Source organism: Anabas testudineus, chromosome 23, assembly GCF_900324465.2.
Source record: "Anabas testudineus chromosome 23, fAnaTes1.2, whole genome shotgun sequence".
In the NCBI taxonomy this organism is placed as follows: domain Eukaryota; kingdom Metazoa; phylum Chordata; class Actinopteri; order Anabantiformes; family Anabantidae; genus Anabas; species Anabas testudineus.
This window is the reverse complement of record NC_046631.1, coordinates 3,816,717-3,842,979: the sequence shown is the minus strand read 5'-3', so window position 1 is coordinate 3,842,979 and position 26,263 is coordinate 3,816,717. Positions and strand designations below refer to the sequence as shown.

The 26,263-nt window shown below is 42.5% G+C and overlaps 3 protein-coding genes and 1 pseudogene across 3 annotated transcripts; 3 read left to right on the top strand and 1 right to left on the bottom strand.

Annotated features, from left to right (window-relative positions):
• Positions 1 to 187: 187 nt before the first annotated feature.
• Positions 188 to 4,167, top strand: LOC113164775 (annotated as a pseudogene).
• Positions 3,889 to 5,743, top strand: LOC113164776. The gene is made up of 6 exons (XM_026364249.1): positions 3,889 to 4,168; positions 4,259 to 4,504; positions 4,619 to 4,876; positions 5,000 to 5,248; positions 5,339 to 5,424; positions 5,509 to 5,743. The coding sequence occupies exons 2-6, from the start codon at positions 4,354 to 4,356 to the stop codon at positions 5,527 to 5,529; spliced, it is 765 nt and encodes a 254-aa protein (XP_026220034.1). The 5' UTR covers positions 3,889 to 4,168; positions 4,259 to 4,353; the 3' UTR covers positions 5,530 to 5,743.
• A 5,140-nt stretch (positions 5,744 to 10,883) lies between these two features.
• On the bottom strand, positions 10,884 to 15,809 carry rpap3 (RNA polymerase II associated protein 3). The gene is made up of 17 exons (XM_026364319.1): positions 15,674 to 15,809; positions 15,300 to 15,460; positions 15,047 to 15,208; positions 14,846 to 14,956; positions 14,629 to 14,756; positions 14,423 to 14,544; positions 14,268 to 14,338; positions 14,044 to 14,178; positions 13,790 to 13,917; positions 13,444 to 13,565; positions 13,193 to 13,263; positions 12,952 to 13,044; positions 12,451 to 12,650; positions 12,104 to 12,287; positions 11,886 to 11,983; positions 11,659 to 11,759; positions 10,884 to 11,559 (listed from the first exon to the last, which is right to left on the bottom strand). Exons 2-17 carry the CDS (start codon positions 15,450 to 15,452, stop codon positions 11,474 to 11,476), a joined length of 1,965 nt encoding a protein of 654 aa, XP_026220104.1. The 5' UTR covers positions 15,453 to 15,460; positions 15,674 to 15,809; the 3' UTR covers positions 10,884 to 11,473.
• Positions 15,810 to 16,105: 296 nt separating this feature from the next.
• On the top strand, positions 16,106 to 18,283 carry atp23 (ATP23 metallopeptidase and ATP synthase assembly factor homolog). Its single transcript, XM_026361317.1, has 6 exons — positions 16,106 to 16,495; positions 16,695 to 16,740; positions 16,989 to 17,070; positions 17,161 to 17,298; positions 17,461 to 17,544; positions 17,624 to 18,283. The coding sequence occupies exons 1-6, from the start codon at positions 16,348 to 16,350 to the stop codon at positions 17,825 to 17,827; spliced, it is 702 nt and encodes a 233-aa protein (XP_026217102.1). The 5' UTR covers positions 16,106 to 16,347; the 3' UTR covers positions 17,828 to 18,283.
• The last annotated feature ends 7,980 nt before the right edge of the window (positions 18,284 to 26,263 follow it).

Below are 26,263 nucleotides of genomic sequence, written 5' to 3'. Positions count from 1 at the left end.
TATTTTTGTTTTTACACCTGTCAGTATAAAGCCACTGATTGACTCAGTGTAAGTGTTTTCTCCTCTGCAGGGATTTGAGGGTTTAGGGTTTTTGTAAGGTTCCTGGAGGCGCCTTAGGGTGGCAGATGTTTTGAGGCCTCCTCCCCACCCCCGAGCAGACACACCCACAAACTGCCCTGGGCGACCAGGAACCATGACTAACAAGGACTGTGTGTGTGTGTGTGTGTGAGTGTGTGTGATTGTTGGCTGGTTTATCTGGAGGAATCTGCGCCTCACCAAACAGTTCCCCGCGACGCGCCGCGCGTCCCGTGCGCCTGAAATCAAACCAGCACTTCTTCACATGAGATCACGGAGCGCAGCAGAGCCGACAGCCGAGCGGACCCACACCCTGACCTCAGCCTTGTCTGGTCCGTAGAGGATGGCTGTGCGGTCCAGGACGGGATTCTACCGGCAGGAGGTGAACCGGACCGTGTGGGAGGTTCCGGAGAGGTACCGCGACTTGAAGCAGGTCGGCACAGGCGCCTATGGGACAGTGTGGTGAGCGAACAACACGCGTGCACTGAATTTACCCTGGCTGATAGGAATCAAGACAAGAAAAGTAACCACACTTGCTGCCTGCTTTCACTTTCACTCACAAGATTCAGCCCGGTGGTTTTATTGAGTGCGCTTCAATGCACTCCGCTATACCCTCATCTTGGTGCAGCAGCACCTCTCCTTGTGTGGGGTGTTCTGCTCAGTGGTTGAGCCACAGCTGGCTGGTTCTGCAGGGCCCCTCTTTGCATTGTGTTGTGTGGATGAGGGTCAACAAAGAAACCCACCCCCTCAGTGGCATTGTTGGGAAAAAGTCAAAGAACCCTAGTTAAGTGCAGAGAATGGAGCTCTACTTTGTGTTTGGCCACTAACGGGCCGTTCCTTCCCACAAGGGGTTTAAAACTTGACATGTCAGGAGAGGCAGGCGTCACCTGAATGCTGATTTGTTCATTTCCTTATAGACGTCTGCTTTATTATTATTAACAAAAAGAGTCCACGTTATTGGAAATGTTGCAACCAAATGGGCATTGAGTTTTATTTGAAGTAACACTTGTTCCTGTTCTATCTGTGCTGACAGCTCAGCGTGGGACCGCCGGACGGCCACACAGGTGGCCATCAAGAAACTCCACCGCCCCTTTCCAGTCCAAACTTTTCGCCAAGAGGGCCTACAGAGAGCTGCGGCTCCTCAAGCACATGAAGCACGAGAACGTAAGAACGCGCTGCGGCTCATCATCAGTGCAGCATAGCAGTTTGAGGCATGAATACTACATTGATTTGATCTTGACATGCTCGTGGTTCTCATCAGGTAATTGGGTTGCTGGATGTTTTCACCGCTGAAATCTCCCTGGACCGATTCCGTGACTTGTAAGTTGCTGTGAAATTCCGAATCCCGCTTAGAAACTCTGTTTCTTCATTGATTTCGTTACTTGACTGTTTTCTCTCGCCCACAGTTACCTGGTGATGCCGTTCATGGGCACTGATCTCGGCAAACTGATGAAGCTGGAAAGGTTATCAGAGGACCGAGTGCAGTTCCTCGTCTATCAGATGCTGAAAGGACTCAAGGTGAATCATTTTACCAGCAGATGTATCAATATGTACATCACTCGCAGCGTAAATCAGTTTAAATCAGAGAGCTGAAGCTGACGGCGACGTCTGTGTCCCCTCTCTCCTCAGTATATCCACTCTGCAGGGATCATCCACAGGGTACGTGAACTTTGACCTGTAACGATGAGCTTTGGGGGAGGGCTCTTCCTCTTTATCACACTCAGTCCCATTCCAACTGATTCCCACACAGCGAGCTCTGCTGTGTGTCTATTTGTGTCTTGCTAATCTCAAGACAATACACTGTTAAATGTCATCGTCTCACATTGTTTTTATCCCACAGGACCTTAAACCTGGAAATTTAGCCATCAACCCTGACTGTGAGTTGAAGGTAGTCCAACTTCGAGTGCTTTTTCCTCACACAGTTCTCAGATTTGATTATTGATTATTCCCTATTTGACAAATTGAGAAATCCTCTGCAGCCCTCCCTGTTTATATGGACTGATTTACTATATTTTACTCCTGCTTCAGATTCTCGACTTTGGCCTGGCCAGGCAGGCCGACGCAGAAATGACCGGCTACGTCGTGACGCGCTGGTACCGAGCGCCTGAGGTTATCCTAAACTGGATGCACTACACACAAACTGGTAAACACCCATTCTTCATGTTAAACATCAGCAGCCTCCTCTGTCTTCACCTTGACGTAACGGGCTGACGTGTGCTCTCTGTTGCAGTGGACATCTGGTCAGCAGGTTGCATCATGGCGGAGATGCTGCTGGGAAAGCCGCTGTTCAAGGGAAACGATCGTATCCTTCATTATCTTCCACATAAACCGAAGTGCTGCAGTGTTTCCTAATGTGTCAGCATGAGGAGCAACGAGTCTGTTTCCTTTAGGATCTGTTGTACCTGCTCTAAATATCACTGAGTTGCCGGTTTTACTGTGCTACATATAAACCATGCAGCAGATTAATCTTAACAGTAGCTGCTGCCAGACCTGGACCAGCTCAGAGAAATCATGAAGATCACAGGAACCCCAGCTGCCGACTTTGTTGTGAAGCTGCAGAGTCAAGATGTAAGTTGTTGTAAAGACAGACTTGACACACGATCAAACTTCACTTGTATCAACACCAGCTTCTGTTACCTTTTTAAACAGGCCAAAAACTACATCAGAAGTCTACCCAAGGTGCCAAAAAAAGATCTGCACTGCATTTTTACCAAAGCTAGTTCAAATGGTAGGTGGAAGTCTTCCCGGTACGCAGCTGCTGCTTCTGCTGAGCCTCCATCACACCGACTCTGAAATGTCTTTCTGCCTCCCGCAGCGGTGTGCGTCTTAGAAAAGATGCTGCTCCTGGATCCGGAGCAGAGGGTGAGCGCCTCGGAGGCGCTGGACCTTCCTTTCTTCAGCGAGTACAGAGATGCCGAAGAGGAGACCGAGGCGCTGCCGTACGATCAGACCATGGACAACACGGACCTGCCGCTGGACCAGTGGAAACGTAAGAATTAAAGCAGCTTTCATTAATATTTTTTTACAGCTTGTCAACCAAAACAGAACTTCTATATTAGACATTTATCAGGTCACCTTTAGCTGGAGGGAAGAGTGGTGTAACAGAGATTGAAAGTGTCCAGTGTGACAGTACCAGCCGTTTGCCAGAGGAGGTCACTGACACGCTCAGATCTTCCATGTAACACCAGACTTTCCTGTTGTTTTGGATCTGAAGGCAGGACACAGACATGATGATGACTGATGCAGAAATCTCCTCCTTTTGTGTTTGCGCAGGTCACACATTCACAGAGATACTGACCTTCAGGCCAACAAGGGACTCAAAGGAGACGTCGCTTTAAGAGCACACACACCTCGGCACAAACGCGTTCTTACACACTAAAGTATTAACTTTTACTCACACCAAAAAGATTCCTTTCTCTAGAATGTTTTCTTTTTTTTTTTTGTAATTGTGCATTAGTTATGGACACCGTTGTTAATTTGTTTCAATAAATGTGATTTGTTACAATCTACTGACCGAGCTGTCATCAATTAAAATCGATAGACTTTTCATTAGCGTGACTAAGAAATCTGTCATGGTTCTTGTCAGCTTGTCTGTGATAAGAGCTGTTTGCCCTCTGATGTTGACTGACCATGTAGCAGTCGCTCTGATTTCCTGGTGGAGACACACTTCAGATTCTTACAGCACAATGGCTAAAAGCTACGTGTCTAAAGGAAACGGAGGACACTCACACCTCAGCAGACTTCTGTGGCTGCTGTTTCTAGCAGGTAACGCCAGGATTTTCCATTTGTTTTGTATGTGTCGTTTACTTAAATTTTCCCATTTCAATTTAAGATATTTATTGAACACTGATCTGATTTGACTTTATTTAGTTTTGAGTTACAAAAGTCTCAAGCAACACTTGCAGATTATGGAACAACTTCATTATTAACCCAATGCGCTTTAAATCACATTTGTGATGTGAGTTGAAGCTAAAAAGAAATGCTGCACTTTGGTGGTTGAAGGTTTATGTTCATGAAGCGTCTTTTCTCCACCTGTTAGGCCCCCGGCCAGCTGTATCTTCAGCTGGAGAGCAGCCTGAACTATATGGCAATGGTAACGCTAAGTGATTCTACATCCAATCAAACAGGAAATATTATCTATTATATCAACCTGATCATAAACTGTGGCTGTTGACACTTTCAGGTGTGAAAGTATCCATTTCCAGTCCAGACTATGTGACTGTGGGCGTCCCGGCCAGCGTCAAATGCGATGGCGAATGTCTTGCATGTACCTATTCGATGTCTTTGGTTGGACAGAGTGCTCAGGGTCAGGGAGATGTCCTGGTTTTCACAGTTAGACATTGGGTAAAGGCCTTAAATGTGACGTGCACGGCCACAAATGTTGCCACAAATGTGGTCGCCACTGCAACAAAGCAGCTCCAAGTGTTAGGTATGTGATCGATGCATGTTTAAAATTGAGTTTTACATAAGAAGGATTCTGTGGTCTTATAGCCTTATAACACACGGCCCCATTAATGACTCATATTTAACTCTGTCGTCTCAGCCGGACCTGCCAACGTTTCCATTACAGGCACCGATCTGGTGGCGGCGTCAACGAGCTACACCTACAGTTGCCACGCCTACTGTCAGCCATCTTGCACCTACGCCTGGAAGTTGGATGGAGGCGCGTGGTTTGGTGGTCAGGGGAACACGATCTCGATGACTCCTTGGGAGACGTACAACCCCATATCACTCACCTGCAAAGCCACCAATAGTGTGTCCGGGATGTTTGTTTCCGCTACTCAAAAAATAAACGTTACATGTAAGCAAGGAGACTCGCTGTTGATGTTGGAGAGATAGTTACACAGCTCAAGATATACTCCCAAATATCATACCCATTTGGTAAATATGCAGCTACAGCACTTTTTTTGTTGTCAATTCCCAGCTGGTCCATCCGAGGTCCAGATCAAAGGCCCCGACACTGTAGGAATAGCAGAAACGCACAGGTTTACCTGTACAGCTGAATGTCTGCCTTCCTGTCGCTACTTGTCATCTGTGGACAATCAGACTGTGAGGGGCAATGTGGTAGAGATGAGAGTGGATCATCCGCTTAAATCTGTCTCTCTCAAGTGCGAGGCGCAGAACACTGCTTCAGGAAAGACAGCCACAGCTTTTAAGACTATAAAAATAAGAGGTGCATAAACTTGTTAAAGCCTAAAATGATCATGTGGACACAGTTTGCAGTTATTCTACCATGTCTTTTTTGTTTTTATTGTGTGTTCAGGGCCGGATTCTAACGCATCCCCACGTCTCGAAGAGACTTCAACCACGCTGCTGTTGGCCTTCATGATTTATGCTGTGCTCAAACAGGTGAGGCTCTAACTGCACCATGGGATTAAATTAGCACTTCCCCTTAAACTGGTATTGTACTTTTGTTTTTTCTCTTCCATCTAGGTTCTGTGGATGGATTTGTGAAGAGGAAAGGTGGTTGAATTGTACAGAAAGGTCTCTCCTCACATGTTGACAGTGGGCGGAACCCTATTTGCACTTCGCACATAGCAAGTGACACAAAAAGAGAACACGCAATGTCAGACGTTGTTGATTTGTGAACATATTTGTGAGATTCTGTGAGAAACTTCACTCACACAACTAAAATGCTGAAAAATCCACGTGTACAAGGAAATTAAACTTATTTCATAATACCACAAGACAAGTTTTCTTCATTTGTGTCCACAAAAAACACCTCATTCCTGAAATATAATCCTTCATATATCCAATATACCAGCGTGGTTGTGTTCAGTTAGACGGCAGCTCAAATGGTTAGATTGAACTGTGCTGGAAATTGCCAGAGGTTGCTCAACATACTTAACCTAATTCAAATTGGCTTCAGACAAGTGTGATAAAGATGCAGGGAGAGTTTGTGCATGCTCACATGATCAGGCGTGTGTGGTCTGGTTTAGCCATGGTGCCACCTGCAGGCTCAGGGGTGATGTCCCATCACAAAGACATGGAAATTCTGTTTAAATGTCTCATATACAGTAAATCTTAATTGTTCCACTTTTAAAAACATATGCATTTCTTTATATTGTGCAAAGAATTGTAAATAAATATCTGTTACAGTTAAAGGACACACCCAGGGTTCATATCAGTCAAGTGCTTCTACTTTTATTTGCTTTGATTAAAAAAACACCTTGTGAATCATTCCATGAACCCAGATCATAATAGTTAATAATGCAATAATATTATAATTATAATCTAAATAACTTAATGGAAAACACTGTGTTCCTGAAGGAAAATGGTATAAAACACGACACCGTGTCCCGTGCGCCCTGCAGCAGACATTAAAAGTGTGAAAATTGTTGTTTCAGATTGGCAATATAATTGGGGAGTCATTAATTGAAGTCATTATGTGAACAGAACAGATATGAAAATATTGCAGGGATGAAATCAGGTGACAGGTTGAAAACCGATTTTACTTTGCTGTGGCCTTAACGACAAGCGACAATTCAAATCTGTTCAAGCTGATAGAACAGAAGTAGCCCAGATGTAATTTGCGCAGCGACAACATACAGTAAGAGTATCAAAATGTAAACACATATACAATAAAAGAAAAGAACAAACACAAACATATCAGAAACGGCCGATAACCGGTTGGATTCCATCACAATGCTGTGATTACTTACATTTGAAATCAATACATGTGCCACTAAATTTTGATACGAAAGAAGAGCCGGGCGCGTTATCAGATCTGCAGGTACAAAAGAAACAAGCACAACCCAGAGAGGACAAAACCACACTATACGTTGGCCCTTTTTCATGCACGCCCTCTCCAGAGAATAAACCCAGCTGATAAGCAGCATTTCGCCCTCCTTTGCCAGGAACATTAGCCAATTTGTTGTCTGTGTTTTGTATGAGCAGGCGATAACAGTGGGCAAGGCCTTTTATTCCATGCATTATAAGGCTATAGATGGTTATAAGTTTGAGGGTAGTCGTTCCGTGAGTGTCTGCAGGCGCCATGCTTCACCACTCAGCCTGTGTGCTGCTGCTCACCTGCCTGGCAGGTAAGACACTGCCTTGATCTCACCGAATCAGAAAATAAATGATGCTGACTTATTTCTCTTCTTGTTGAAGGTTTCTCTGCCAGTGAAACTGAGCAGGGTGGAACCACAGAGGATGACTCGTGTAAGATTCTTTGCAATTCTTGCTGACATGTTTTTGTTTTCTAAGCCTTTTAGTATGTGCTGATGGATTTGGGGCTGACATGTTATAAGTGATTTATTTTAAAGATCCACGTGTTTTCTCTACTGTATCTGTCCCAACAGACGGGCCATCCTCAGTGGAGATCACAGGGGTGGATGTAATCACAGTGGGAATCCCGTATGGTTTCGAGTGCTGGGCAAACTGTAACCCAGATTGCCAGTTCAGCTGGACCAGGGGTAATGTGACCACTCAGGGGTTGGAGCTGACCCTGGAGCTCCACCACTTAGTGCCAACACAGACTTTGACCTGCACAGTGGTCAACCCCGTATCAAATCGGTCAGTCTCTGTCCAAAAGACGCTGCAAGTGACAGGTAGGAGTCATCAAACACGTTGCAAACTTTCATTCCTCAGCAGCATTTCCTTCAGCCGTGTTTCTCCAAACCTTTCAGAGGGCCCATCGAACATACAGATCAGCGGTCCGTCCATGCTGACTTTCGGTGTTCCGTCTGTCTTCACCTGCTCAGCTGACTGCTACCCCTCCTGCAGCTACTCATGGGCTGTTATCTTGGAGGATGAGACATTCAGCACAGCTCAAGGCGACACCATTTCCATTACTCCGCCTGCCAGTACTGTCTTCTCTGAAACTCTGCTCTGTCAGGCTCAGGACACGGTTTCACAGCTCTACATCTCCACGACTCTGAATCTTTGGGTGGCAAGTACGTGAGAGAGCCTAAGCTTTGTACTGAATACATGCTGCATAGATTCAGACTTTATTAGATGCGTGAAGGGCGTTTCTGTGCTTTAATTACCATTATACGCGACTTTGTAATATTTTGAATTAACTGTAGATTACTTTTGGATTACACTCACAAAGCAATCTAACCTCAATACAAAGAGGAGTTTTGATTTGAGCCCTGTACACTCAAACTTTCTTTTCTTCTTTAGGTCAATCTGATATCAGCATCGAAGGTGCAAATACAGTGACAATGGGAAAACAGTACACGTTCATATGCTTTGCTGCTTGCATTCCATCCTGCACATTTACGTGGACGTACATGGGGAAAACTTTCCAGGGTAATCAAGTACAGTTACCCATCATGCACCAGGGGCAGAAGCCGAAGTTCGCCAGTCACATGGAGATCACTGTTAGCGACTACTCGAAAACTGAACCTTTGACCTGTGTGGCTACAAACACTGTATCTCAAGCCACGATCACCGCCACAACAAACCTCACCGTCATTGGTGAGTCTGTAACGTCACTCCCACCTGATTCCCAGAAGAAGAAAAAAACAATACCAGAAGATACAGGATCTTTATCACATCATGTCTCACTTATATTCTTTTTGTGAATATTCTCTGTGCACAGACCCCTTCTCAGTGAGTCCCACATCTGAGGCCCTACCAACGGCAGGCAAGTCTTTCTCTCTGGAGTGCGTTGGCTCTCAGAACCCGGCCTCCATTTTATGGCTCAAGAACCAACAACCAGTGGCAGCATCTGAAAGGGTGCATTTCTCCTCTGACAACGTTACGATGACCTTCAGTCCTCTCCTGCAGACGGATGATGCTTTATACCTATGTGTGGTGGCTGAGGGAGTGACTCCAATCCAGTCTGTTCCCTACAGGTTGAAAGTGAACTGTGAGTACACTGAGGTCTTCACAGAATGAATCAATAAGTAAACACATGTATAATTATATAAAGGCATATCTATCTGCTTCTACCTCTAACTACAGATGGGCCATCCTCAGTAGTGATCAGTGGCATCAACATAGTGACGGCTGGAAAACAATATCATTTCCAGTGTTCAGCCAGCTGCTACCCAACATGTCAGTTCACCTGGACGTGGGGAAATGCAACCTCTGAGGGATCAGAGCTGAGCTTGCAGCTCGGGGAGCAGCGCCCGACTCAGAGCCTGACCTGCACGGCTGTCAACCCTGCCACAGGAGTGTCAGCCTCTGCGCAGAAGACGCTGCAAGTGACAGGTAAGGATAAGAAAGTTGAGTTTGAAATGTGTTTTTATTAGAGATAATACTTTCAAACAACTCTGTCTCCAGCTGGACCATCAAACATTCACATCAGCGGTCCAGCCTTTCTGACTCCAGGAGCTGCGTCCAACTTCAGCTGCTCTGCTGACTGCTACCCCTCCTGCAGCTACACCTGGACTGTGGTTTCTGAGGATAAGACATTAGGCACTGCACGAGGCAGCACCATCTCAGTCCTTCCTGCCAATACTGTTGACTCTGAAACGCTCACCTGTAACGCTCAGGACACTGTCTCACATCTCAACATCTCTACAGCTCTGACTCTGCGGGTGGCAAGTATGTGAAACATTTGATCCCTGACAGTCACTTAACAAAAAGCACAGCGCAGTCAGATGTCTTTTTCTTCTTTAGGATCATCTGACATCAGCATCTCCGGCACCAGTACGGTGGCGATAGGGAAAGTTTATACATACACCTGCTCCGCTGTGTGCATTCCATCCTGCACCTTTGCATGGACGTACGTGGGGAAGAATTTTCAGGGTGAACAAATCCAAATACCCATCCTGCCTGATGGCAACAATCCAAACGACTACAAAACTGAACCTCTGACATGTGAGGTCACGAACACAGCAACCCAGGTCGCATTGACAGCCACTAAGAATCTCACCGTCACTGGTGAGTCTGATGACGTTTGCTGAGAGAAGTCATCCTGGTAAACCAATTTAAGGACTAACTTTTGAATTTTTGAATGCAGCAAGTAGGTTTTAATGCGTTATTCTCTTGAGAATTATATTTCGTGCAGCTTTAATTTGTTTTACAAATTCAGAAATGTCAAGGTTGTGGGGAAAAGGTCTTGGTTTTCATACTGTTGCTTGGGTTTTTCCTCTCTCTCTCAGAAGGACCAACGAACGTGGTCATTTCAGGACCAGTCTCTCTTGAAATCGGGGAGACTGCGACCTTTACGTGCTCAGCTGAGTGCATTCCTTCCTGCAGTTTCACGTGGACCCTCTACGGGAAGACGGTAACAGGCAGCTCCATCGACATCACAGTGAACAGCCACATTTCCAAAGAGTTCATCAGCTGCCAGGCTGAGAACACGGTCACCAGGATGACGGCGACGGTCAACGAGACACTGAGTGTGTCAGGTAGGCTGCTGTTGAGTAGATTTCAATGTAGTTTAACAGCTGCTAGGAGTTTCTCACTTCATGCTTTTCTCTTCAGATCCTCGCTGGTGTGGATGTTGAGACACTCGGCCGTGCTCTGCGCATACACACACTTCCTATTAGTGATACTTAGTGTGTTTTTATATATATATTTGCTCAAGCACCGTCTCCTGTCAGCTGTGATGGATCTACATGACCTGACCGGGACGTTATTCCCTGCCTTTATTACAACAGGTTCCAACCTCTTTGTTATGTGCATGAGTAATGTGTTGGGTTTTATTTACACAAGACTGATCTCATTGTCTTTGATGATATATTCTTATGTCGTGCAATATGTACTATTACTTAATAAATGATGTATTGTTATTTTGCTGATTACTAAAAGCTAGTTCTTCTACTGCATGTGACACATCTTAGATTAGCTAATGTTGAAATTTTTATTATTTTTTTAACCTCTGTTGTAAATAAATTATCAGCACACGCCCTGATAACAAAATACACCTTTATTTGTACTTCAGCTTACTGAAAACAAAATCTGTGATCTGTGGACACCGGCATGACCATCTTGTCTTAGCGTAACCAGGTTTAACCAGTGCAATGTCAGCTGTTCGCGAATTGGCAGGAATACTCAAACCAGACAGAGTACTCACAGAGACCATACCTTTACACTGCATTCAAGATAAACTAGAAACACACACGTTGTTTCCTTCTGGTTGAGGATATCCTAGGATGCAACTGGCTAAAATTCAGGACACGAACGTGTTTATAATGATCAAAACTTTCCAGATGTCAAGGTAAAATATCTGCAATCCCCTGCTTCAAAGGCCATGTTAATTTATATATAGATGAATACACATACAGTATATAATATAATAATATAATAATTATATTAACTGTTGTACAAGCAAGAGGATGCTACCCTGGAAATGTGTTTGTGATGAACTTTTGGGATTTTTTTAATAGATTAGATCAAATGGAAGATTATTTAGAATTAGAATAAAAGAAAATGGTTTCATCTGCTTAAAATTCAAAGTAGCACTTTGTGTTGACAATGTAAAACCTACAGAAGCTGCGGGTCAGACGCCGTACTTCTTCTGTACGGCTGTTACACACGATTCTTCCAGCTCAGCTTGATGGAGGAAGTCGAACAGCTCTTTAAGCACTGGGGGAAAAGACAGGGAACGATTATCAACATGACGCAAGAGAAAAAGATACGAAAAAAAGCACAAATCATTTGCAGTAGTACATCAGACATCATCACCTTTCTTCTCCGGTGATGACATGAACATGACCGCCATGTCAAAGCGCCTCACGCTCGCCAGACTGCTGAGGATCTGCAGCGTTACACTCGGTTCTTCATTCCTGAACAAAAGTTGAGGTTAATCTACAACACTGCACTTCTTTATCAGCAAAACTGTTTCTTTTATTTTGTTAATTGAACCAGCTGAGCTCCAGATATTTTCATGGTTGGTTTTCCAAACAACTTACTTCATGTAAAACTCATGCAGCGTCCTCAGGATCTGATTGAGCATGTCAGGTTCAAGGGAGTTATGGAAAATCTTGACATATGCATCAGGCTCGATTTGCTGCAACACAGAAAAACAACATGGCTGAGAACTTTGGTTATAACAAAACCATTTATCTTCTGATCAACACTGAGTGTTTAGTGCAAACAGCTACATCTTAACTTTTAAACTAATGCTCACCCGTAAAAATCGGTAAATGACTTCAGGCTGGTTTCCAATCTTGCGGAGGTCTGACTCCAGCTGGAAGCTGTTGGTGGGTGGAGGAGGCAGGTCAGATGGTGTTGAGTAGGGTTTAGCTGAGGGTTCAGATGGATGAGGGCTATCCTTCTGTACTGGCTGTTTGGTCTGTCTGCTAGCAGGGAGTCTGGGGAACAGAAACAAACAGTTTACTGTGTGAAAAGAATAAAAACCATATTCCTAAAAACAGCACAGCTCTTAGTGTTTTAAAAATAACTAACATGAAATGGAAAAAGACTAAATTAAACTTCTCAGATGGTTTTAACCAATTAGAAAACTGAGCCGCATACTGCTCGGGTGAACGCGAGGGGGCGTCTGCTATCTCTTCTATCTTGATCATCTTGGCGCTGGGTGATGTCGACAGTGGAGAGGATCTGTCTTCAGCCTCTATTACTGCCTCTTTGACAAAGGACTTGGACCCACACGACTCCACCGCAGGCACCATCACCTCTCCACTCACTTCTTCAATGTCGATCCTCCTCAGAGGTTTCTGTACAGAATTTTATATTTCAGAGTCAGTCAACGAGAGGCCTCATGTCTTCAGGAAAATAAGACTACATTTGCTGGCATCTGAGCTTTATATAGAGCAAATCAAATCTAGATCAATCGGCACTTAGGTCTATTATGCCACCTGCTGGACAAATAATGTTACAACATGTCAACATGTTAAACATATAAATCCTAGCTTCATTTCTTTAATTTTTTAATTATTGTGGTTATTTTTTCACAATTTGTACTGTCAAAAATGAACGGCAAAGCAAATGCTGAATAAAAAACATGTTGCAACTTACAGATGAGCGCAGATGTGTTGGTTTGTCTATTGGCTGAACTGTTCTCCTCAGAGAGCCGTCCTCTGTTTGAAGAACACCCCTAGTGCCCACGTCCTAAAGCCACACAATGACATTAAGGAAGGAGAAGTGACACCCGTTAGACCAAAAAAAGTCTAAAAGTCTAAAAAGTCACTTAAATGTATTCTATGAAGCATCAACATTATTATATATTCCTATGATTACCAGTTAGTTTGAAACATACAATCTGAAATTTCTGGAGTTCATTCAGGGCCTGTTTGTTCCCTGGTTCCAGTTTTAGGACCTCCTGAAAATCTGAAACACACAAACAAACCACAAACTAATGCAAGATGAATACTGTGGTCAGACAGAGGAAAATGAGACGACTAGATCTGCTGCAGCTTTCTTTGCTTCCAGAAGCAAAAAAAAGAAAGAAAGAAAATGTACAGACACTATGGTTGTTGCTATAGAGGACAGTGATGTACATTACAACACCTTGTTTGGCCTCTTCCAGTTTTCCTAAAGCAACTCTGGCTGTGGCTCGGCGGGCGAACACTTTGGTGTAAGTGCCGTCCAGAGAAATGGCATTAGTGCAGTCCGCCTCTGCCTCCTTATACCTGCAGCAAATACACAGAACAAGTTTGCCTTGAGTACGCAGCAACCGCACAACAGTCAGTCTAAGTACATTTGCAGACATACCGGTATAAGAAAAAAGATCAAAGCTAAATTATGCTCCACTTGTTGTTTATTGAAGCAGAGAATAAAAAAATCTAATTGAATTTCAGCTTAACTAACAGTTTTTTCATTCTAAAAAGAAAAAAATAGGACATATTGTGTTTACTTCTCCAGCTTGAGGAAGGCCATGGCTCTGTTGGCAGGAAGAAGGACATTCATGCTGTCTGCCTCTATGCCTTTGCTGTAGCACTCTATAGCTGCCTCATATTTCCCTTCTTTAAAATAAGCATTCCCCTGCAAAGCACATGGAGAAATCATTGTGGGTCGGTCAAAACTCAAACAAACACAGCAAAGAAACACAGTTGGGGTTGGTCACAAAATCAGTTCAGTAATAACAAAACAAGCCACCGAAACGCTTACTCTGTCTTTTTGTACAACAGCCTCCTGTCTCCTCTGCTGTTCCTCCATCAGTCTCTGCTGACTGGGGTCGACTGTAGGAGCCTCCTGCGGTTGAGCTGCATCACTTTGAACAGCCGGTGCCTGGTGACCAAGGGCCTGAAACCAACAAGGAATAGGAATGAAATAAAAGACTATACTAGAACTGAAAGATCCACAAACCCCAAATCAAGAATTTCACACCTCACCTCTTTGATTTTCTTCAACTCATTCTGTGCTTCCACATTTCCAGGGTCAAGCTTGAGAACCGTCTCATAATCTGACAATCAGAAACAGATCTGTGCTGTCATCTCAGCACGCTTAAGTTAAAACTGACCGTCTCAATCTTTTTCATACTTGTTACCTTCTAACGCAGATTCATATTTCTTCAGCGCGAACCGAGCCGCTCCTCTTCGCGCATAGGCTTTGAAGTAGTTGGCGTCCAGGGCAATCGCCAAGTTGCAGTCAGACTCTGCCACGGCATATCTGCAAAGAATTTAATTGTCTTGTGGTTTAGAGGCTACTTGAAACCTTTCATCAATACAGAAGCAGCACAGTGCAGCTTTTTACTTTTTGAGTCTGAAGAAGGAGGTGGCTCTGTTTGTGGGAAGCACTGGATTGTAAGGATCTGCACTCATCCCTCTGGTGTAGCACTCAATGGCATCATCGTACTTCCCGTCTTTGAAGAACTTGTTGCCCTGAGAATATAGATAGTCCGATTGAGAAAAGAGCACATTCGTTCTTTTCTTTATTGTTTTCTGCACCTTCTCATTCATTCGGTATTTACTTTCTCCTTCTCAGCCAAAGCTCTATCCTCGTCAACTGCCGCCTCCTCAGAGTCTGACTCATTTGATTCTGCTGGACTTTCCTCCTTATCCATCTCTACCAGAGCTTTGTCCTGCGACCACAGAAGCACACATCCTTAGTTAACTACTCCATAAGATCACAGACTAGTTGAAGACCTGTATACCTTAAAACAAACCATTACCACGTCAAATTTGTCCCACGATCGGTAGTCGTACGACTTTATTCTTGAAGCTTGTTTGGGCTCCTCTTGCTTTGTGTCACCATTGCTGTTGGGTTCCTTCTGTTTCTTCTTTTCTCTCATCTTTGTTTTGTAGTCTTTATTGCGCACAGGTGGGAGCTTTCGCTACAACACAGATAGACTCAAAGCTCATAACACTTGAAAGACTTCATCCTGATTATCCTGAGATGGTTGGATGTCTACAGAAGGAACAAACCTGGACATTCTGTATTTCTCCCGTCCTCAGCTCCTCATCCTTCTTCTTTATGTCCGTCTCCCAGCTCTCCAGCTCCCTCATGAAGCTGTGCAGATCGTCCGCATTTTGTCGCATCTGAAGCTGTAACTCTATGGCTTTGTTTCCCCCGGACATGTTATTTCCTGTGAAACAGACATTTGTTTTGGACAATTTCTTAACACTTATTGGCCTCGTCGTTGTTGTTGTTGTCTTGAAGTTCGTGTTGCAGACGAGAATCACACTGTCATGCTTGTGCGGCTAGCGGTTAGCTAGCTAGCTAGCTAGCGGAATTTTCAAACATTCAAAAGTAAAGTAAATAAAAGAGACTCAGTAGCTACTTGGACCTTGAAAAGTACCTGTCGCTTTTCTCCCCGCCTGACAAACACAATTCAAATGTAGCCGCTGTTATTCTGGCTATGTACTGAAACAAAACGTGCCGTTGTTCACAGCTTTCTGTTTATGTGCGGAGCCATGACAGCGCAGTACCATCAGCCCTTGCGGCGCTAATCTTCGCTGGGCGTAACCAAAGATCGTCTATTTCAGCACTGAGCCCAAGACGACTCCAAACAACGGATCTAAACAAGGGTGTTGACTTTATTCTTTTGATTTTGATAAACACACAAGCTCAGACTTGCTCTATATTTACGTTTAGTTACGATTAAATCAACTAAAAGCAGAACGGCGTTTAAACACAGTAATTGCTGGGGGAATCTGTCCTCGCTAGGTCTGATCAAGATTCAACTGTTAGAGTTGACGACTTGCCTGTGCGTTTATATAGAAGATCTTTACGCTAAAAAAATTGCATTAAAAAATACACACATTTTATTATTAGTGACATTAGTTACCTCAAACTGATTTGAATTAGTTGACTTTTATGAATAAGAGGAATATTGGCAACATCCAAAATAAACATTCCCATTGATTACCTTTGACCTAGAGGTACCACGTGATTTGCGCAACCGTGATGACCTCTCTTGCTAGCTAGTCGCAGCTACCCACTTATTCCAACTGGTAGGAGATATTTCACATCATGGACCAAACTAAAGAAGAGGGGGAATATGGATACGACTTATTCCCGGAGAGAAACAAACGAAATTACAATAAGGGATCAATCGCGGAGAGCCTGTTCACTTTCAACCACAAGTGTCAGGTCATGTTACAGTTCGCAATGGAAACTAGTGAGTATCCTAGCTAGCTGATTTCCCTTCACAGCTGATAATGCTGTCTGAGTAAGACTGAAGTTTGTCACATATGTTTGCCACTTAAAAACTAATGTCAGTGCAGTGTTAATGTGTTAATCTCGCTCTCTGGGTGGCAGATTAAGCCGACTGCAGCTCCTGTCACTTGAATGTTAACTGTTTTCTGTGCTGCCATCAGGTCCGTATGCAAAACTCCTCCTCAGTGCCATGAAGAGTTCAGGATGGTTAGTATCGTTTTAAAAACACTTTATCATCATGCATCATCTGCAACCCAGTCTGTTTAATTGTGCTGTTTACAACGAACATCTTAATATGCCTTGTTATTTTTATTTAAGTGCTATTTGACACTTTTGTGACAGTTATACAACCATTTAAGCTTCAGCTCATTTTCAATACCTCAACTTGCAATTACTGTTACAGAAAATTAAAGTGTTTACACTGCATGAGAGACATCTATCCCCTCTAAATACAGCAAAGTGTTCAAAGACAGACATTTCTCCTGTGAAGACTGTGACGGGACGGTCAGCGGAGGCTTCGATGCAGCTTCATCTCAAGTAATACAGATAAAGATATTGCAGATTGTGCTGGATTAGGAGAGCCTGACTTGTTTGTGATAGTGTGGTGATGTTCGTATTTCCTTCCAGATCGTTCTGTGTCAAAACAACATCCACCAGCAGTCTCATATGAACCGAGTGGTCACACATGAGCTCATCCATGCCTTCGATCACTGCCGGGCCCATGTTGACTGGTTCAATAACTTCAGACACCTTGCTTGTTCTGAGGTCAGTGAAAATGTCTTCAGCACTGGCTGTGTTTACTGTACAAGCCCCCTCTAAAGTCTTGCCCTGGCTGGGAATTTCCTGTACTTTTGGATGGGACTGTATGTGCCATGGCGATTCTAGGATGATTTCCGTTTTCTTTTTGTTGTTGTGTCCTTATTTCAGATTCGTGCAGCTAACCTCAGCGGAGACTGTTCCTTTAACAATGAAGTTTCCAGATTCAACTTTGGCTTAAAGCAGCATCATCAGGTATGTGCGCTTGGATAAATGTAACTCTCCCTCACAGGTTTTCATATTTGTGTCTCTAATCCCATTTTTCCTCGGCCAGGAATGCGTCCGAGGCCGTGCCATACGCTCTATCCTGGCTGTGAGGAAAATTAACCGTGAGGAGGCAGAGAAAATAGTCGACGAGGTCTTTGACACGTGTTTCAACGACCACGCGCCGTTTGGACGAATCCCGCACAGCAAGAAGGACGCCAAGTTCGCCTACAGAGATTATGAGAACAGAGATCGATATTATGCAAACCTTTAGTGTCGTCACGTTCTCATTTACCTCCCAAGGGTGCTGTGAATGTCATTGATGCTGACCAGAGCTGAGTAGCATGGGGGGGTCGGCATAAAAGCGTCAACAGAATGACTGGGTGTTAAAAACAATCCCATCCCTTCAGAAGGGATTTTCAGAGAATCATTTGTCCTTGGAAGAAGGCGCAGGAAGGAGCTACAGCCCATTTTCATTTTCTACCTTCTGGACTCATCTGTCTCTGAAAGTAAAGTATTAAATGAGGAACCAGTAATTTTTGTGATTTGCTTTTAAGTGATCAGTGGGTGCTTTAAGGAAATACAAGGTTTCCTTTTTGTCCATCGATGTTTGCTGTGAATGTTTGTTTGATGACTATGATTTCTCTGAATGCTGGCTCATCGACCTCAACTGAGTTCCTGTAAATAGAGCTGACTGTGCATAATTAAACAGAAACAACTTGTATTTTAATTAAGTTCCCTTTTGAATTTGACTTTGGCACAAAATATAAAAAAAATATATCTGTCTTGCCAAAGAAGGATAAGTAAGTACAAGTGAGATTATAACACATTCATGTCTAACTACGACAAAAGAACTTTTCAAATTAACATGTGAGACATGAGTAAAGTGAGAAAAGTTTTTCTACATCAACAGAGCCAACTTCACTCACATCTGCACCACCACTGTAAAATGTCACTGCTGACATCTTCATTGGGTATAAGCATTCTTGTACCCCCCCCCCCCCCACACACACACACAGAGAGATTAATGAGGGAAAAAGTTATAAGGGAGTCTGATAATCCCCCCCCGTCTTCCTTCTTCACCTCCTCCCCCTTCTGCCTATCTCAAAGACAACACCCTCTGCATTATAATCTCCAAGCCACTTGGCTTGTCTGCTGCTGCTGGAGTGTAACATGCTGCACGTCTCGCTATTCTCCACTTAGAAAACACTACAGAGGCACAAGACGAGCGTGAGCTCAAACAACAAGGCGAGTGGGTGGGTTGGGACGAGAAAAGAAGATTAGTTTAATTTTAGAAGCTTAACTGAGAAAATGATGAAAACAGCTTCGAGCCAGTGGAATTAATGTGAGACAAACGCAAGAAGACAAAACACAGAAATTATATTTGGATTTATGCAACGTCTTATACCCATGTAGACTAAATAAAGAAAACATACAAAACAATAGAATTACTGCTGGAATTGTGCACCCGTCAAATGGCAGCTACTAAATACATTTGGTACAATTAGATATGCCAAGTAATGCTGTGTAACTTGATTTGCTTCATGCTCTTGTGCTGTGTTGAAGACTTTTGCAGGATTTAAGAAACACAGAGGTGATGAGTTCAAATCGTTGCAATAAACCCACACACACTTAAGTCAAATGAAAATATATAAAACACTGGAAGTAGCTGATAAAGTATGCTTGCTCTAGCTCAGGTTGCTAAGTTACTGAAAACCTACAGAGGATGTGAGTGTCCTAAATCATGACGGTTTCATTTGCTATTGTCTATTAACAGTGTAAAGAGATATATATGCACCACAGTAAAATTTAAGCTCAGAAAATTATAAATAAAACTATTGGTGCGCAAACTGTTTGTATACATACCAGAAAACACAGAGCAGCATTTCTTTGGAGACATGTTTCAGGGTGTTGGCTCAATGGAACTTAAACATTCATCCTCTTATAGCGCCAACTCTGGAGGAGAACACCCAGCTGTTTTATATTTACCATCCAGCTGATATCTTTTTCGTAAAGTGAGCTGCAAAACTGTCAAACAGAGAGCAACTGCACAGCCTAACATGCAGCCTGTATTTCTGTGGTTTCATCACTTAACTAGCCAACATTATTTATTACGCATTTGATCCGTTGTTTGCACAAAAATATTACAATAATAGTGCAAATTTGAGTAGAATAAACTTGTTTGTCTTTGCAAAACCATACAGGGATTCTTGTCAAAGGAACAACATTTATTTTTGGGCAGAAACACTGTCACAATGCTGACATGATTTGTATTACGGAGCGGTCATAACTATGTCTTAGTCGCCTCATCCATGACTGCTGTACAGTCTCAGTCCACTGGATGGCAGTTTTGACCCATCATCAGGACAGCTGATTCCAAAGCAAACTTAAAAAGAAAGTGCTCTGAATCCTTCTCATGTGTTGCAGATGAACAAAGACAGAGTCCAGTAATCAAGTTGCTGCAGAGAAGAGTGACGACTTTCATTATTCCACCCACTGTGAACTAATTAGGATGCTGCAGCAGCAACACTGAAATCCCGTCACTAATCTGCTATAGGACAACACATTAACCCCAAGAGCACTAATGAACTCAGCTCATTAATTAGAATAATGCTAGAATCAGTTATAAGGCGGGGGACACCGGCGTGTCTTTGTCAAGTTTGAAGATGTCTTATCTTCATGGGGGTGAAGTTGATCATGAGAGACTGCTGAATTATTTAACCGTGGGTTTTACTGTGATATTACCAGCTTTGTTGTACGAAGAAAGCCCTGAATGTTTCTGCACAATACTTGACGCTTTAGAAAAATGTGTGATGAGTTTCGGTGGGAAAAACGTATTTGACACATCCATTCCCTGCTCAAGGTTGGTTGACTTTGAAATGATCATGACTGGAAGAAATCTATTGAGTCCAGTCACCTGTTGTTTAGCCTGAGGAGAACATCACGCTCAGCTGATTGAGGACAAGAGAGCAAATCTGAAGACGGTTTCATCAACTGAAAACATGTCCAGGCACAGATCTGAGGATTAAAATCCACCATAGAAAGAAGAAATGTAACAAAGAAGAGCAAAATTAAGATGATCTAAATTAATATTCTATACTATGCAAGCATACTTAAAGCTTTGTTATGAAACTACTCCTTTAATTTCTCATAAATTCATTAGTTTGTTAACAGCCGACACTGATGGTGGAAGAAGTAAAAAGTGGAAATCATTATAACTCACAGCACAAATCCTCTGGAGGTGACGCGCCTAACCTGACAATTAACTTCCCCAGCAAGGAAGCACAGTGTGAGGCCACCGTGGGGGCCGTGGGCATGTAAATCAATTAATTATGTGTGCAAGTTGAGCATTAATTAAGAAGGTGTTTAAAGTTGGCTGGGATCAGCTTTCTATCTCATATTATTATCCTATACTTGTATTTCATTAAGGAACAATTCTCTGGCTTGACTCTCTTACAGTAACCATAATGTAATGGTTGCTTAACCCGAATCAGTGAAGCACATTTTCTTACTTATCTCTGCATAAAGCCTGGAAAGCTTATTACCTATAGAGCTATTTGTTTAATGCGGTAACCCATTAATTAGACATTTTAAATTGTCGTAGGAAAAAGTCACCATTTTGAAAGTTATACATAATTGAATACAGTTTTTTTCCACATAGAACAGTAACTGTATGTAAATATTACACATTACAATATTACTATAATATTTATTCAATAGCATGAAGGAATAATCAGTTTAATATCTGTTTTCAGGTTTGCAGGGATATGCATATATGCCCATGATCTGAAAAAGGAACAACTCTTGGCAGCCTTCATTCTAACCATATACAAGCCTGAATGGATCTAGCAAAATGATCTATAGCACTGCTACATATAGTAGAATACTAAAAACAACAGTATACATTAGTGAGTATTGCACTTTCAGGATGTCTGTAATTAGGAGTCAAAGCATGCAAACAGTCCCGGCCTCTGACAGACTTGTTATGTGTGGCTGTCAGGAGTTCAGTCATTTAAGGTCAAAAGAAAAAGACGGAGGTGGTGAATTAGTTAAGTGGCATTTTTCCTTTTCCCACGTTGTCTCAGTAACAGCAGTTAGTCTAGGGATTTAGAACACATTGAACAAGGTTTATCAGTAATAAAAGGACTGGAGATTATATCAGGAAATCCCCTTCAAACTCTCACACACAGTCACGAAGGCCCTCACGAACAAACAAAAACAGTAAATCACCTTAAATATACTAAACATCCTTTATGTAACATATATATATAACTAAGTATACAGTATATATAAATAAATATATATATATATATAATATGCATACTGTTAATTTGATATCAGTAGATTGTGCTACAAAGTTGCTCTGCATTATTTCGGCACACTACAACATGCCATTTAATCTGCCACTGATGAGAGGGTTTCAAATAAATTAGCACTAGCAGACTGTTAACATTCACGGCAGAAATGTAGATGACTGCTACAGCAGTAATTAACGCATGGTGGCATTTGAATCTTCATTTTGCTAATGATATGCATGGTATTAATTAGGCCTAAATGATTAACATAACAACCGCTGGACAATGTCCTGGGGTACGAGCAGCGCTGTTTTTCTTTTTATTAACGCTCCCCAAAGCCACAGGCTCATTAATAAGTCCTAACAGAGCTCGGCTAACCTTGACAAGTATCGTGAGTCATGTATTTGTTGAAAGCAATTTGATAAACTCTGTAGACTTGAGTAGAAAGCTCAGGAATATGTCAGGGTGTGTAAGTAAGGGCACAACAGAAACAGAAAAACTGAAACAGACTTGGAAACTGCAAAATCCAGCCACACATAAGGAAAGACCAATGAAAATCACACAGAACAACATCAGCATTAATAAGCTGGCTGATTTGCAAATTTAAATATTAATATTCTCTCTCCCTTAACTCTGTTTTGGTCTCCTCCCACTTCTGATTTAATTTTTTATTTTTTTGCAAAGTTACACACTGAGTTTTATGAAGTTTAATCAGCAACAGAAACTTGTCAAGCTGCATTCAAGACTAAAGAGTCTTCAAATCAGATACACAATTATGTTCCATTTGTACAGTGGTCCAGAAACTGGGTTCACGTTCTGTTCGAGTCTGCTAAAACTCAAATTGCTCCTGCCTTTGGATTCTTTGTCATTTCAAACTCCAAGGACATGAGAGGATCACCTCGTTCTCCTATTCGCCCCATTTGTGAGACGCGGCCCGGCCTTCTCCGAACCAAGTGGGATTTCCAATTCATTGAAGGGAGGAGTAGGAGATTGCCTGAAGGGTGGGCTCATCTCTCTGGCGAGCCAATTTAGTTTGACCTCTCGTCTCATCTCCTGCGTCGCAAGTCCAGATAACTGTCCTCCAATCTGGCAGCTTTGTCACGGATGTGTGCTTGAGCTCGGGCAGCGGCGGAGCTGCTGAACCTGAACATCTACCACCAGAGGGATTACTGTGTCTTCACTGAGGGCCCATGCGAGGGGAGGATTGATACCTCTTTGCTGACATTTGCCTGTCTCTAACATAGTAGATGCGAAGTGGGGCAGGAAAGGTGGCTGGCGGCTAGTGATGGGCCTGCTGTCCTGTAACTGGAAAGAGTTTGATCCTTGAAACAGCCTTGATGTCCTTGAGCAACCTGCATGCAAAACCCATTGACTACAGTTTCTACAGCTTATTTTCTTTGGTCAAAGCCAGATTTCTAGTGTTTAGTTTTTGGTATACTTGGTCCTTTCATGTTGTGGTTGTTTCCTGAAAATGGAAAATAAAAGTTGCGTGACTCATACGCCGTCCTTTTTATTTGGACTGGGGTTTGGTAAAAGCGGTTTTGAGGAGAATTCAAACATGTATCCGAGGAACATTAACAAACTGATGTCATGGTGTTGCAGTTGATCATCAAAGCAGAAGGTTAAATCTAAATGAGAGCGCATCTTTAACCCTTGTCTAATTATCATTTCTCGGAGTTAGAGCTGAGTGCACCTCAGGAAAAGGTTCATTATTCAGGAAGGTGAGGACGGCGCTGACCCTGTATCTTCACTGCACATCACACTCATTAGTCACCGTAGGATGAGGCAACACGAGCCACTATCCAGCTTTTAACAGCGCACCCGAAGCTATTGATCAGCTACTCACTCTGACACTTTTCTCTGCCTGAGCCGGCAGGCAATTACAGAGTAAACGAACACAAACAGAATCTGACCTTAACACACTCGAGTTATCTCTCATGCTGAAGAAGAAGAAGAAGAAGAAGAAGAAGAAGAAAAACATTGGTTACTTCAAGTGAACTTTGGTGACTTGAGTAAAGAGAAGAATGAAAACGAAGGGACGCGGCCAGTAAATGAATGATCATTTGGAATTATGTAACTATTATCTAAATTGAGACAGATATTAACAATGGATATATATTCTCTGACTATTATTTTAAAAAATATTATAAAAAAATTATACACCTGATGTATTTATTAAAATTGCAAATATCATCATATTAAATTATTAAATATCTTTAACTTCTTCTTTACACTTCTTCTTAATCACATTTTTTTCACACAGTAATAAACTAGAGAAAGAAAAACATAATTTATTGGATATTTTTCAGATTCTTCTGGTCAGGAAGAGTAAAAGCTGCTGTACGATGTACTATGAAAGCAGTGATTTATAGTAATTTTGCTATACTACTAATTTTGTGGTACTGGTAAATATTTCCATTTTCTTTTCGATTTTGATTTTTCCTGCCTCTTAAACCTCACCACTTCCTTCAATAATGTGTCAAATTCAGTTCTAAATCTAAATAAGTATAACTGGACACCATACCATGAAGCAGGCAGTAAAGAAATACATAAATTACACATATATACATTAGGACGATACCTGTCACAGCAGGTATTTGAAACGTTAAATAAACTGGTTTAAACTGCACGGCTGCATTGTATTAGACAGTGCTTTAAATCCCAGCTGGATTTGCATGCGGCACCACTAGAGGTCACTCTGATGCTGCTTCCTTTTTCATCCAAGGAGCCTTCATGGTAACACTTCAATCCAGTTGATTAACCTGTAAATTAACCTCAGGAACTGACAACAGTATCATTATGTAAATGTGATTCAATCTTGTATTTACATACTTGTGCAACAACTTGTGTTACAGAGTGAATACACAAGCTGGATTGATGCTCGTACTCCGCATTAAACGAATTAACCAATTGTACACATTTAAAGATGCAGTGTGTGAGATCTAGAGGGATCTATTAGCAGAAATAGAAACTAGGATTGCTAAATATGTTGTCATTAGCGTGTATTCACCTGAAAACACCAACAACTGGCGGTTTTTGAAATGAGGCTTCAAGATCTACTAGAGGAACGAGTTCCTTTTCATGGACGCCGCCATGTTGTGTTCACATTGTACATTTAAGACTGAAAACGCAGTCTGAGCAAGACACAGCATTTGCAACTGAAAAGTAATTCCTTTAATGCGAGTTTAAGTGGCTCATCTCACAGTTCATTAGTTAAGAAAACACTCTTGATTGGTTTTGCCTCACAGGCCATGGTGACCTTTTTCGAGTTTTCTCCACCGGCAGTAAATCTCGGTCAGATAGATTCAAGACTTTATTCTGATAAACATGTACACTGGCGGTACCGCTGAGTACGAGGCACATCTCACTTTTATCTGCAGCCTTGCCTCCCAATCCCCCTGATCCTGTCATTCCCACCCCCCTCCTCCTCTCACTAAGACATGGAGCAAAAAAAAAAAAACAAAACAAAAAAAAAACACATCTCCAGAAACCACTTCTGACGGAAAATGCAGCTGTTTGCAAGTTTGCTCGCTGAGAGAGCATGGAAACGGCTTGTAAGGCACGCTCCAACAGTACTGAAGGCCTCCTGGCAGACTAACACAAGGGCACAGAGCTGTGGTTTCACATGGTTCAACATACTGCATGAGTCACTGACATGTTTCTCCCATACAGCATGGTGAGGCCTCACTGACTTACACTGCAGTGGGCAGGAGCCAAAGTCAACCAGCCAGGAGCTGCATAATAACATATGGGAACAGAGCCCAGCAAAATATGTGACTATCAGAAAGTGCCATAAGGTATAGTGAGATAGACAGAGAAGAGTAGAATCAAGATTCAATAGATGAAATGACCGTGCATGTACTAATTGTCCAATCTCAACACTCACCAACGAAGGATCCAATCACATATCACCGACTGACTGATTTCTGGGAAGTGTAGTGCAATAACATCACAGCTTACACATTCACAGTGGCTGAAATCCATTTTGTTGTGGTCAAGTCTGAGAACGGAGAACTTTTTCACCCAGCGATTTCCTCTTCGTCATCAGAATTGAAAATGTCGTATTATTGTGTTTTTATTTGTGGACTGTGGTGTTTTTTATGATGTCGGGACCCATTTTTCATTTTTCACTGCAGGGTAGAGAACTAATACTGCACAGTTGTGTGTGTGTGTGTGTGTGTGTTCTCATCTCATAAGAACAATGAATGAAGTGGCAATGTCATGCTCTTAAAATTATAGTTTTTAATATCCCACTTTTCCTCTTCCAGGCATTTAGCTCGCAGCTATTTTGTGGGTGTCAAAACGATCACCGCGGCCATGACGAGGTGATAAAAATCAGGTGTTGCTGTATGATTTATGCAGTGTGCGCCACATATGTGCCGCTTTCATGCTGGTAATTACAACACTTTCAAAAA